Source organism: Myotis myotis, unplaced genomic scaffold, assembly GCF_014108235.1.
Source record: "Myotis myotis isolate mMyoMyo1 unplaced genomic scaffold, mMyoMyo1.p scaffold_m19_p_9, whole genome shotgun sequence".
Classification (NCBI taxonomy): Eukaryota; Metazoa; Chordata; class Mammalia; order Chiroptera; family Vespertilionidae; genus Myotis; species Myotis myotis.
In genome coordinates, this window is record NW_023416401.1 from 18,948,245 (window position 1) to 18,961,005 (window position 12,761).

Genomic DNA, 12,761 nt, shown 5'->3' on the forward strand with positions numbered 1-12,761 from the left:
GGCTGATTTGGCTTCAGAGAGGACCAAAGGGACATAAAGCCACAGCATGTGGTCAGTGCAAAGTCTGAGCTTGGGAAGACTGGGTAACTGTCGCTTGCTGTGGGCACCCAGACTTCCCGGTCCACCCTGCAGCCCATGAAGGTCCAGACTCATGTCCTGACTCAGAGCCAGCCAGCCCAGGCAGGAGCCACAGCCATGGCATTAAGACATTCGGGTGCCTGTGCTGCTTCTCAGCCTCTCCCCTTTGCCCCCGAGGGCCACCAGTGACAGCAGTAGAACGAGTGAGTCCAAAGGCCATGCCTCGCAGAGTGAGTGTGTGTGTGCCTGGAAGGATGCAATCACGGAAGGCTTGCTGGAGGAGGCACAAAGGCTAGGATGCTACTCTTTAGAGAGATGTGAGAGGAGGGGACAATGAAAGTAAGAACGGGAAGGGAGGGGGCCTTGCAGCCAGCGTGGGGTTAGGGTCCAGTTGTGAGGGTCCTGACTCAGACGTGAGGGTTGGGATGAGGAGAGGGGCGCAGCGCTAGCAGGGCCTGCATGCCGGCATGTGTCCAGCCAGCAAGCATCAGATGGCCTCCTCGGGAGGAGAATGGGAGCAGCACAGGTTTATTTAAAATCCTTATCTGGAGGGTTTGCATTTCGATGGGCTGTGGACTTGCAGATTTTAGCAAGGACCTCGGGTTCTGTCTGGCCTGTGCTCACGTCGTCTCTCTAAACGATGGTTGCTGCTTCCGTAAACCCTTCCTCATCTGAAGGTACAGCGCCACCACTGTGCTGGAAGGCGGATTAAAGCGCCTTTTTGTTTTAGGCAGAAACAGGGCTGTCCAGCCGGGGACTGACCACTTCTGGCCTCTGGGCACTTCGGCCGCAGGCACGTGGCTGAGGCAGGACGGAACAGGGCCAGCGGGCGATGGGGCACCGTAGAGGACCCAGTCATCCATCGGGTCAGTGAGCCAGATGCCATCCGGTCCGCGGGTGCTGCGGGAACACAGCGGGTGTGGGCTTCTCCGCATGAAGAGGAGGCGAGCATTGTACAGATAAATCCACAAATTGGGGACCAGGGTGGTTCCTCTGGTCCCAGGTGAGGCAGGCGGTGAAGGAGAGAATGGGGACAGGCTGGGACACCTAGTGTAGATGGCAGGGCCCAGGGAGAGCTGAGGAGACTTGAGAGGTAGCTGGGGAGCAAAGGCCGCCAAAGCCGCCGCCCCCACGGGCAGCCTTGGGATCCGCCCCTCACACCCTGGGAGGGCGCTGCCCACTGGCCTCTCCGGGGTGGACCTCATAGTCTCTCAACCAAGCATGTCAAACTCAAAGGCTAACACAGGTTGAAGAAATAAACAAGGTGTAACTTATGTGGGCCGCAAAGAAACAAAAGCTTCAATTTTCATAGAAACGTAGGTTTATTTCTATAGAGACTTGCTGAATACAAAGGGCTGAAATAAATGAGTAATTGTTAACATAAAATAATAGAACATTTTAATAAAAATTAATATTTTTTCTTGAACATTAACTTACCAGACACTGAATAACTGCACAAATTAATAAGCGAAACGCAAATAAACCTATTTTTCTTGTTCTCCGAAAGCGAAATATTTCCTGTTGCACACACCAAACAAGTCAGTCCAAGACTAATGACATGGCCATCGGCTGCTAAAATATTCACTGCTAGTATTAGTGGAGAGATGGTGCGCCTGTGTAAGTGCGTGAGGGAAATGAATGCAACACAATTATAGTGATCAGTCACTAGCAAACATTGTAGTTCGTTATTAATAATTATGTATAACAGGATATTGTAAAAATTAAGTTACGAAATTTTTATTAAAACGTTTCTTACATGCCGTTATATTGGCTGGGCCATAAAAATATTCTCAGGCCATGAGTTTGATATGCTTGGTAGATAGGCCATGGTCAGGGCCTCTGGTGAAGGCAGGTGTCACTCTGCGATCAACACTAGAGGCAATCTTGAGTCAACTTTACGATGACAATAGACAGACTTCCTTGAATTTCTAACCCCCCTTTATGGAATGAACTGTATGCGATGTACTAAGGAGACAATGGAAACATTTATACTGGTATAGCCCTAGATGGTTGGCTCAAGGGATAGAGCATCGGCCTGGGGACTGAAGGGTCCTGGGTTCGATTCCAGTCAAGGTCACATGCCAGGTTGCAGGCTCCATCCCCAGTAAGGGGGTGTGCAGGAGGCAGCCAATCAATGATTCTCATCATTGATGTTTCTGTCTCTTTCTCCCTCTCCCTCTCTGAAATCAAGAAAAATATATTTTAAAAAAAACACCTTTATATATTTACAACAAGCTACAAATAGTGTGCACTGCTTTTGCCATTCCCCTGCGATCCCCTCCCACCAGGGGGCCTGGGGCAGGGCTCCTGCCTTCCTTCCACGCGTCCAGAGAGCCTACCGCCTACCGTGCACAGCACTGCGACTCCAACAGGGCGCGCACTTCGGAACCGCTCTCCTGGGCCTTTGAACAAATAAATTCTATATTAATTCATCTGTTCATCACCATTTGCTAAGTGCAAAGTCCTGGCGGAGGGCAGAGTCGCTGGAGAGCTGCCCCTCCTGGGGTCTCATCCAGATCGGGTGGTTGCTTCCTTGCCACCAGCCTTTTATTTATTTTTTTAAGTTAATTAATTATTTTTTCAAACTCTCACCTGAGGATATTTTTCCATTGATTTTTAGGGAGAGTGGAAGAGAGAGGGAAAGACAGAGAGAAATACTGATGTGAGAGAAACACATTGATTGGTTGCCTCCTGCACCTGCCCTGACCAAGGCCCGGGCTGGGGAGGAGCCTGCAACCAAGGTACTTGCCCTTGACCTGAATCAAACCCGGGACCCTTCGGTCTGCAGGCTGACGCTCTATCCACTGAGCCAAACCGGCCAGGGCACCACCAGCCTTTTATACCACAGGCTGGAAACGCTCAGTCTATTCTCCCCAAATTGTCCGAAGTTCATCTTTAAAAGGAAAATCTTGAGTGATGATCTTGCTGTAGCCGGAGCATGCACACAGACCTGGAGGTGTTTTCAGGAAGTGCCTAAAGCCTTGAGATGGTGTGGTGGAGAGAAATGGCCAGGGTGCTGGGGGCTGAGGGGGCGGGAGGGTGGGGGCTGGAAACGCAGCATCGTCTTCAGGCAGCTTCCTGGATAGGCAACTGGGCAGTGACTCATGCTGGGGTTTAGTGCTCTGCAGTTACCATCTTGATATTCTTAAAATGTTACCTTTGAACTTGTGCTTGTAAGTGAAGTCATAGGACACAGGAGCCTGGAGCCTCTGCTCCCACCGCCTGCCCAATCCGGACACATCCCGGGTGCACGTGCAATCACCGTGCCCTTGAGACCAGCCAGCGAGGGCCTGGGTGCAGGTTAGGGGAGGGCTGGGTCCACTCAACATGTGGCACAGGCAGCGCCATGTGTCTGGCTGGCTAACAAAGGCCATGTCTTAGTGGGTCACCCTCTTGCCCAGGTACCTAGAGAGTCCCTGGCACAGCATCACCAATACCCTTGAGAGTTTCCCACTCACTGTGGGGCTGCCATGGGCAGAGGTGACATCTGGCTTGACCTCCCAGGGCCCAGCCTCAGCTGAGCTGCAGTCAGTGGAAGGGGGAACCCAGCAGGCCTCAGGCCCAGTCTGCCCCCCATGTTGCAGGGTAGCTGAGAGGGGTCCCTCTGCCTGAGAGGACCCTCCCTTCCTCCCTAACCTTCCTGAATCTGGCCAGCTCAAGGCACCCACATGCCACCAAAAACAAATTGTGTCATTTTGATGATTCTGCATAGGACTTACATGTTCTGATATTTGCGTTTAAAACTGGCATCACACAAAATAAAGATGAATGGTAGAACCCATGCTAATAATTTGAAATTTATATTTTTCTTTACTTTAAGCGACATCAAATAGCAAATAAAAATACCATGACAAGTCAAAAGAGAGACCGTGGAAGAAAGGCAAAGCTTTATATTTCAGTGATTTAACGTTGCTTTTTTCCCTTTCCTTTTCAACAAAGAGCCTTGCAAATTATATCTCTCTTCCCAGAGCAGCAATGCTGCCGGGACTGGGGCACAGGCGTCCCAGTGGGCCCAGCACACGGGACCTGCTGCTTCCCGTTTCAACATCAAGCCGAGTTCTCTGCGGGGGAATAGAAGCAACAGCAGAGATGGGTGAGGACCAGGAACCAGGCTCCTCACGAGCGCGTCAGGCGTGGGTGGGCAGGGACGCCTGCAGCCTTGGACTAGGGACCAATCCGTATTTCCACACAACTTCGTGACTTGGGGACACGCAAGCCCTTCTGGTGAGGAAGGAGCTGGGGACCACCAGGCACTCGCACATGCCAAAAGGGTCCAGAAAGGCCCCTCGGCTTTGAGGTGTGGACACCCTGGAATTGCAGTGCTCTGGCTGCACCCCCACAACCACCACCACCCTAACCCCCACCCAGCGCTGTGCAGAGCTGGCCCAGACCTCCTGAGGCCTGGGACACACAGTGGGAAGCAGTGTGGAGGTGGACTTTGTTGAGGGCCTACTTACTAAGCAGCAGACAGCGCACGACTTTCCTCCCGGGTCCCCTTTAACGCCCAGCCTACATGAATTCTTTTAAGATGACTGTGATGTCACACCTGTACTATTTAAGCATGCACATGTGTGTGCGTGTACACCCCACACATATGGCAAAGGGAGGAGAGGGGGGGAGAGAGAGAGAGAGAGAGAGAGAGAGAGAGAGAGAGAGAGAGAGAGAGATATGCAGGCCAATGTGAGCAGGGGCTGGGTGAGAACCAGGAGGGGCAGGGTTTGGGAGGGTGGGGAGGAGGACGGGGTTTTCCAGCTCCTTATTTCTGAGACAGCTGTGGGGCCCCATGTAAGCAGAGGGCTCCAGTGGGTAAGGAGACAGGTGGAGGAGGCCCCAGATGATTCCTAGGTCGTCAGGGCTGCCCAACGAAGCAGGGGCAAGTTCATGTGAGGGGACGTTCCCAGAGTTCTCGCCAGCGATGGCCTCGGTGGGTGTCAGCGGAGGGATGGAGCAGTGGCCAGCCCCCACCCTCAGGAAGGTGGCAGCAGCAGAAGACCAGCCCGGCGAAGACAGTCCCTTCCCGATCTGGTGACTGGATACACCTGGGCTCTCAGGCACCAGGGACCCCTCTGCAGGCCAGCCCTGCTCTGGTGGGGTCCTCATTCCAGCCTCGGGGAGCCGCACTGACAGATGGGGGAGAGGAGACACCGACAGGGAAATGGCTCCCACAGAGGACCAAGCCCGGGCGCACAGCCCAGGCTGTACCAGGAGGACAGAGGAAAGGAGTGACTGGAACTGCAGGTTAATCGGGGCCGTCTTCCCCGATGGGGTCGGGCCGCTCCTGCACCTGGCTCACAGCGGGCCGCAGAGGCCTGCAGACACCTGTGGGAGGGAGATCGGGCTGACTGAGAACAGACAGGAGGGAGGGGTTGTGGGAGGGAGAGAAGAAACCAAATCTGTCTGTCAGTCTGTCTGCCTGCCCACCAGCCACGGGCCTCCTGCTCCGCGGGGAGCCGAGCTGCACGGACAGGTGGAGCCGCTGGACCAGCTCAATCATCATATTTATTCTAACTGTAGTGTAATCGTCCCCAAGGAGCCCGGTTCAAATGAGCTTGACATTATTAAAATTTTAATGCCCAGTTTTCATAGCTGAATGAATATTTAAAGGGTATGTCCCAGCTTAAGTTATGATGATGAAGAAATTAATGGAATGTCTTGTTTAATGCATGGATATGTGTTGATGCAAAAAGTGGCAGAGATGGGGAGGGGGATGGGAGGCAGAGAAGGGGCCTGGGAGGGGAGGAGCCATCCACCCGCAGCCCTCTGCTGCGCTTCGGAGCAGGGAGGGTCCCAAATTCTGGGCCAGGACCGCTGGCTCCCCATGAGGGGGCCTCGGGCTGGAAGCAGAAACACAGTGGACAAGAGTTACTGATGTGTCCCCAGAGGCCTGGCCCCAGGAGCCTGCAGGGCAGCTTCAGGGAGCTGTTCTGACCCAGGGAAGTGGCCCCGGCACCTGGAGGCTACATGGGATGCTGATGACACCTCAGGAAGGGAATCAGCAGGGACAGTGCCCCAGCAAAAAGGCCATCACACAAAATAAAAGGCATCACACCGCAGCCCGCCTCTCACCAGCCCCCAGCCCCAGGCCCTCCTGGAAGGATGTACAGTGGCCGAGGGGGATACGGGACAGAGGAGCAAGAGATGGGGGAGAGGAAAAGCACCATGGGGCGGGCTCCGGTGCCTTCAAAGTGCGGTGTTCACCTGAAAGGGATGCAGCGTTCACCTGGGGCCTGTGTGGCAGGAGGTCCTGAGGCTGAGACCGTGCTGCTAAGGTGCAAGGTTAGAAGAAGGACGAGGAGGTGCAGGAGCCCTTCCCACCCTCCTCCCCTCTTTATCAGCGTCCCTTCCTCACTGGGTCTCCTCTCCCAGGATGGCTCCCTCTGCGCACACCTTCCTCCTCAGGGTGAAACCAGGCCTCGCGAGGCTGGACAGGGCCAGCGTCTGGGCCAGGGAAGGACGCTCTCCTTCCGGCCCAGAGCACCTGCCCAGAGCCTGCTCCGGCTGAGAAGTCTCCCAACTGCGCCAGACACTTTATTTCTGCTGGGAATTAAGAAAGCGTGCGGGGCCGTATTTTATCTCTCCCTCTACCTGGCACCTCTCTGACAGCCCTGAAGAGACTATCTGGGCGCTGACCATCTCTAGATCATAATGGGACATGAAAAATGATGCAGGAGTCACAGGTCCATAGGAAACAATTCAATTCTGCTCCAGCAGTCTGTTTGGGTCACACCATGGGTGCTCTGCCCGGGGCTGAGGGCAGGTGGGAGGCTGGATGAGACCAGGAAGCCCACAGTCAGAGAGAAGCAGCAGGGCCTGCGTGTGAGCCGAGCAGTGGTGGAGGTCTGGGAGCATGGTCCTGGGCTGGCCGGTCAGAGTTCCCTGGGGTGGGAGGCTGAGTTGGGAAGCCTGGTGCAGAGCATTCACGGAGAACAGTGGGACGGTGGCTGGCTGGCTTTCCCCCGCCCTCAGGTGGAAGGTTCCATGCACGGGCAGATTCCACTTGCCTTGTTTAGTGTTCCATGGAAAATGGGCCCCATCTTATCAGAGGTAGCCCTTCCAGCCCTTGTTGATCCACAGGACTCACCCCGACTGCTCTCGGACCCACATAGAGAAGACTGGCCATGGGCCAGAGGCAAGATACCCGAGGAGGAGTCTTCCCAGTCCCTGCCCTTCCTCCTGACATCCCCCCTAAGCACGGGGTCAGCCTGGCACACACAGGCCCCGGGCACGGAGTCTCCTCCATGGCCTCCCTCCTTCCCCCATCTGCACAGTGGCAGAGCCCAGCTGGGTCTCGTTCCTGCACCTCTAACCGCCCCGCCTCACATAGACTTTCCTCTCCCTTCTTGCTGGGGAAGCTGAGCCCCCCACCTGGCCCCCTGCTCTCCCCTCTTCTGCTCTGACCTTTCCCGGACCATCCCCAAGCCCATCACGCCTGCTTCCCAGCAGCTCCGTGTAGTCAGCGTCCTCTTGATGTCGCCGCTTGCCACCTGTGTGACCTCGGGCTCGTTTCTTAACCTCTTTGAAACTCCATTTCCTCGCTTAGAGTTAGGACAATTCCATTGCATGCATCATAGGGGAAGTGATGACAATCCAACAATATCATCAGTGTAACAGTCAGCTGTGTCCCTGTGGATGGAGCAGTGCTGTGTACCCCAGGCGGGACCTGAGTCCCTGCTCCGGCCACTCACCTCCTAGCCTTGACTACCTTCTCTATGGAAAGGGGAGAATGTCTGCGGGAACCTGTTCTCCGGGGTACCAGGAAGGCATCATGGTCAGAGGAGGAGGCCACTGGGGCTGGGGAGAGGAGCTTGCAAGTCCAGGGCACGGACTTGGGAGAGGAAGGGGCTGGGGTGTCGGGAATGGAGTGATACACGGGGTCAGAGGGGCCCGGCTGAAGAGGTTGCATTTGGTTTGATGGCCCAGGGAACCTGGACCCCAGCTCCCCTTGCCAAACAGGCATGTCCTCACGGGCTTCCTCCCAGAGTAGCTGGGGGAGATGAGATAACAGGGGCAGGAGGGCCCACCACTGTGTTGTTAGCCCTGTGCCTGCCCATCCCGGCCGAACCCCAGGTCCGCTGCTTCTCGGAGCTCTGGCTCCTTGTCGGCAGGAGAGAGATAACACTCCCTACCTCAGGGACGGATAGTCATTACATAAGCATGAGAACTAGAGAAACATGCCCAAGAGAAGACAGCGGCCGGGACTGGGGCCTGGTCAGTTGCAGGAATTTTCTGCAGGAGAATATTGCAAGTTTGGGGGAGACTAGGAGGGGGCGATGGTCTAGGAGGGAGGGACGGTCTAGGAGGGAGGGACGGTCTAGGAGGGAGGTTCGGTCTAGGAGAGAGCTGGGTGCCGAGTCCCAGGAAGTGCTGGGCGGGAGACCAGGACACCTGCTCAGCCTTCTGGACCCTTCACTCAAACACTGGAATGGAGGTGGTTTACGGGGAAGCCAGGGAACCCTAAGTGGAGCCGGGACTTCACTGAGTCCTCTTCCTTCCTTCTCCCTGTGACAGGCACCCCCACACGTGGCAGTTCCTGTGCTGGGGGAGCTTCCATGCACAGCACCGTTCTCCCCCTCACTCCACACGGGGCCGAGCGGGGACCAGGGGCAAACAGTGGCCCCTGACCCCTCACAGTGGGTCGGCCCCAGTGTCCTGTCTTGTGCCCCTGGCCAGCTGGCCTCTTGCTCTGTCTCCTGCCCTGCCTTCTGCTCTGTCCTTCCTGGCGGTGAGTCTGCCCTTCCTTGTTGTCACCTTGCTGACTCACGGCACCCGCCTCCCCTACCCAGCTGTCTTGACGCAGCCAAAACTCACTTCGAATCAGAGACCAGAAGCCCGGGGGAGCTTGTGACTGGCTAGCCCGGTCTCCGGACACAAGGGCAGTTGGCCACAAAAAGTCAGCTGGTGCAGGACAGAAGCTCCATAATAGCCGTGGCAACCCAGGTTCCCGGGCCCATCTGCCCCTGGTGGCCCTGCCTCCGCTTCCCCATCTATAAAATGGGGGTGTTCATGCCAACCCTGCCTGCCTTTCAAGGTTTGTTGAGAGAGATGTGCAAACGTGATGAGGAATGAGGGGTGCGTGGCAGGCAGAAGCTCTGGCAAAGACATAAAGTGCAGTCCATTTGCGTGACCCCTGCTGTCTATTGCTTGGAACATCTTGGGACTTTAGGCTGCAGAGTCCACCAGGCGCCTCCTGCATCAGGGAGGATGGGACAGGCTGCGGAGCTGGGATGCTTGGAGTTCAGAGACCCCTAGTGGCCTGAACGGGCACAGAAACAGATCCGGAGAGAGGCAGGTGGCCTGGAGCCTGGGAGTCAGGCGGTGCCCTGGTGTCCTCCTGGCACCCACACACCCCGTGAGTCGAGTAACTGTGCCAACTCCACACACACACTTCCAAGGGGCAGCCCTGGCCGCAGTCAGGAGCCCCAGCCCTGAGCTCTACACCAACTAGGAGCCGGGGGGCCCAGAAGCTCAGGCACCCTGGCACCCACAGCTCGCGTCTCTGAGATGGCATAGGGTGAGGTGCAACTCGCTGCCATGCCCCAGCCTGGAGGGGGGCAGTCTTCAGCCAGAGGCCAGCTTGTTTGGGCAGAGCCAAAGGTGTACCAAGTGTTTGGGCAGAGCCAGTGGTGTACCAGGTGTTTGGGCAGAGCCAGTGGTGTACCAGATGTGCTGTGGGGACACTTCCGAGCTGCTCAAAACTGGGACAGGGACAACGCGGTCCCCGGTCCAGAGAAACCCTCCTGCAAACACAGGGCCCTGAGGGCTGCACAGGGAAGGGAAGTGGGTGGGGCTTTAGAGAGGACCTGCAGGTTTTCAGCTGTGTGGGTGTCTGCTCATGCGACCAGCCGGTGTGGTCTGTGTGCCTAGGCACCTGTGCGCCCAGGTGGGCTGTCTGCCTCCCACCCTCGCCTGCTCTAGCACTGACCCCTGCTCTAACACTGGCCCCTGCTCTAGCACTGACCCCTGTGCTCTAACACTGGCCCCTGTGCTCTAGCACTGGCCCCTGTGCTCTAACACTGGCCCCTGTGCTCTAACACTGGCCCCTGTGCTCTAACACTGGCCCCTGCTCTAACACTGACCCCTGTGCTCTAACACTGACCCCTGTGCTCTAACACTGACCCCTGCTCTAACACTGACCCCTGCTCTAGCACTGACCCCTGCTCTAACACTGGCCCCTGCTCTAACACTAGACCCTGCTCTAACACTGACCCCTGCTCTAGAACTGGACCCTGTGCTCTAACACTGGCCCCTGCTCTAACACTGACCCCTGCTCTAGCACTGACCCCTGCTCTAGCACTGACCCCTGCTCTAGAACTGGACCCTGTGCTCTAACACTGGCCCCTGCTCTAACACTGACCCCTGCTCTATCACTGACCCCTGCTCTAACACTGGCCCCTGCTCTAACACTAGACCCTGCTCTAACACTGACCCCTGCTCTAGAACTGGACCCTGTGCTCTAACACTGGCCCCTGCTCTAACACTGACCCCTGCTCTAGCACTGCCCCCTGCTCTAACACTGACCCCTGTTCTAACACTGACCCCTGCTCTAGCACTGACCCCTGCTCTAACACTGACCCCTGCTCTAGAACTGGACCCTGTGCTCTAGCACTGACCCCTGCTCTAGCACTGACACCTGCTCTAACACTGAACCCTGCTCTAGAACTGGACCCTGTGCTCTATCACTGACCCCTGCTCTAGCACTGACCCCTGCTCTAACACTGACTCATGCTCTAACACTGATCCCTTCTATAACACTGACTCCTGCTCTAACACTGACTCCTGCTCTAACACTGACTCATGCTCTAACACTGATCCCTGCTATAACACTGACTCCTGCTCTAGAACTGACCCCTGTGCTCTAACACTGGCCCCTGTGCTCTAACACTGGCCCCTGCTCTAGAACTGACCCCTCCTCTAACACTGGCCCCTGTGCTCTAGCACTGACCCTTGCTCTAACACTGACCCCTGTACTCTAACACTGACCCCTGTGCTCTAACACTGACCCCTGTGCTCTAACACTGGCCCCTGTGCTCTAACACTGGCCCCTGTGCTCTAACACTGACCCCTGCTCTAACACTGGCCCCTGCTCTAGAACTGACCCCTGCTCTAACACTGGCCCCTGTGCTCTAGCACTGACCCCTGCTCTAACACTGGCCCCTGCTCTAGCACTGACCCTTGCTCTAACACTGACCCCTGTGCTCTAGCACTGACCCTTGCTCTAACACTGACCCCTGTACTCTAACACTGACCCCTGTGCTCTAACACTGACCCCTGTGCTCTGTTGCAGATGAACCGGCCGATCCAGGTGAAGCCTGCGGACAGCGAGAGCCGAGGAGGTAGTAGCTGCCTGCGCCAGCCCCCTTCACGTGAGGGCCCACTTGTCTCTGCCCCCTCGTCCCCTCCCGCCTCCCTCTCCCAACGCAGCAATGCAGCGACTCCTGCCACCTGCCCTGTCTCCCCCTCAGGCAGGGTTTTGGAGCTCTCGGGGACAGTGAAAGGAAGAAGGGTGACTGGGGTCTGTCGAGTGTGGGGTTCGGTCCTTTCCATGAGGGAGCAAGCAATGAGGATGTCCGGGACACTCTGCCGCTGCCTGTAGGACATGGAAAACGTGCTCCTCCCACTTCCCTGTCACCAAGGAAACCCCACTGTGATGGAACTTGACCCGTTGAAAGGATGCTGGGCCAGGATGTAGGCAATGGAGGTGGGACACGGGAGGGTTCAGGCTAGAGGGGGCACATCTGAGGAAGGCTCCTGTGAGGTGTTGGGGTGCTTCCTGTGGGGTATAGGATTGTTTCCCGTGGGGTGTTGGGGTGCTTCCTGTGGGGTAGAGGATTGTTTCCCATGGGGTGTTGGGGTGCTTCCTGTGGGGTATAGGATTGTTTCCCGTGGGGTATAGGACTGTTTCCCGTGGGGTGTTAGGGTGCTTCCCGTGGGATATAGGACTGTTTCCCGTGGGGTGTTGGGGTGCTTCCTGTGGGGTATAGGATTGTTTCCTGTGGGATGTTGGGGTGCTTCCTGTGGGGTATAGGATTGTTTCCCGTGGGATGTTGGAGTGCTTCCCGTGGGGTATAGGACTGTTTCCCGTGGGGTGTTGGGGTGCTTCCTATGGGGTATAGGATTGTTTCCCGTGGGGTATAGGACTGTTTCCCATGGGGTGTTGGGGTGCTTCCCGTGGAGTATAGGACTGTTTCCCGTGGGGTGTTGGGGTGCTTCCTGTGGGGTATAGGACTGTTTCCTGTGGGGTGTTGGGGTGCTTCCCGTGGAGTATAGGACTGTTTCCCGTGGGGTGTTGGGGTGCTTCCTGTGGGGTATAGGACTGTTTCCTGTGGGGTGTTGGGCTGCTGAGGGCAAGATCCTGGAGCTGGATTTAGGGAGGAGGTGTCTGAAAGGGAACAGAGCAGGACACAGCCTCACATAAACCCCAGCCACATTCTCACAGAGGAAACTGACTTCCACCTGTGAGGCCTCCAGGGCACACAGGCTCAACCAGGCCAGACCCTCGGCTTCCTCTGCCAAGCACCCATGCCCACACCACGCCAGGTCAGGCCCCCCTGCCCCCGGCTTATCCCCATCTGGGCATGGTCGGGCAGGTAATAAGGGATTTCTCTCTCCCTTCCCTTCCCTCCCCACCCCCAAAATTTTCTAGCAATTTAAGAGCAAACGGTAAAATGGGTAAAAGCTACTTG

General features: G+C 56.4%; 1 protein-coding gene across 50 annotated transcripts in view; it reads left to right on the forward strand.

Moving 5' to 3' along the window:
* CELF4 (CUGBP Elav-like family member 4) overlaps positions 1-12,761 on the forward strand; it is a 270,758-nt gene that overhangs the window by 199,400 nt on the left and 58,597 nt on the right. For 27 of the 50 annotated variants that reach the window (XM_036323029.1, XM_036323012.1, XM_036323019.1 and 24 more), the window contains exon 3: positions 11,363-11,441. In XM_036323029.1, the coding sequence (XP_036178922.1) occupies positions 11,363-11,441 (79 nt within the window). The remainder of the gene's footprint in view (positions 1-11,362; positions 11,442-12,761) is intronic. The other 23 variants (XM_036323020.1, XM_036323025.1, XM_036323062.1 and 20 more) reach the window with 1 other exon arrangement.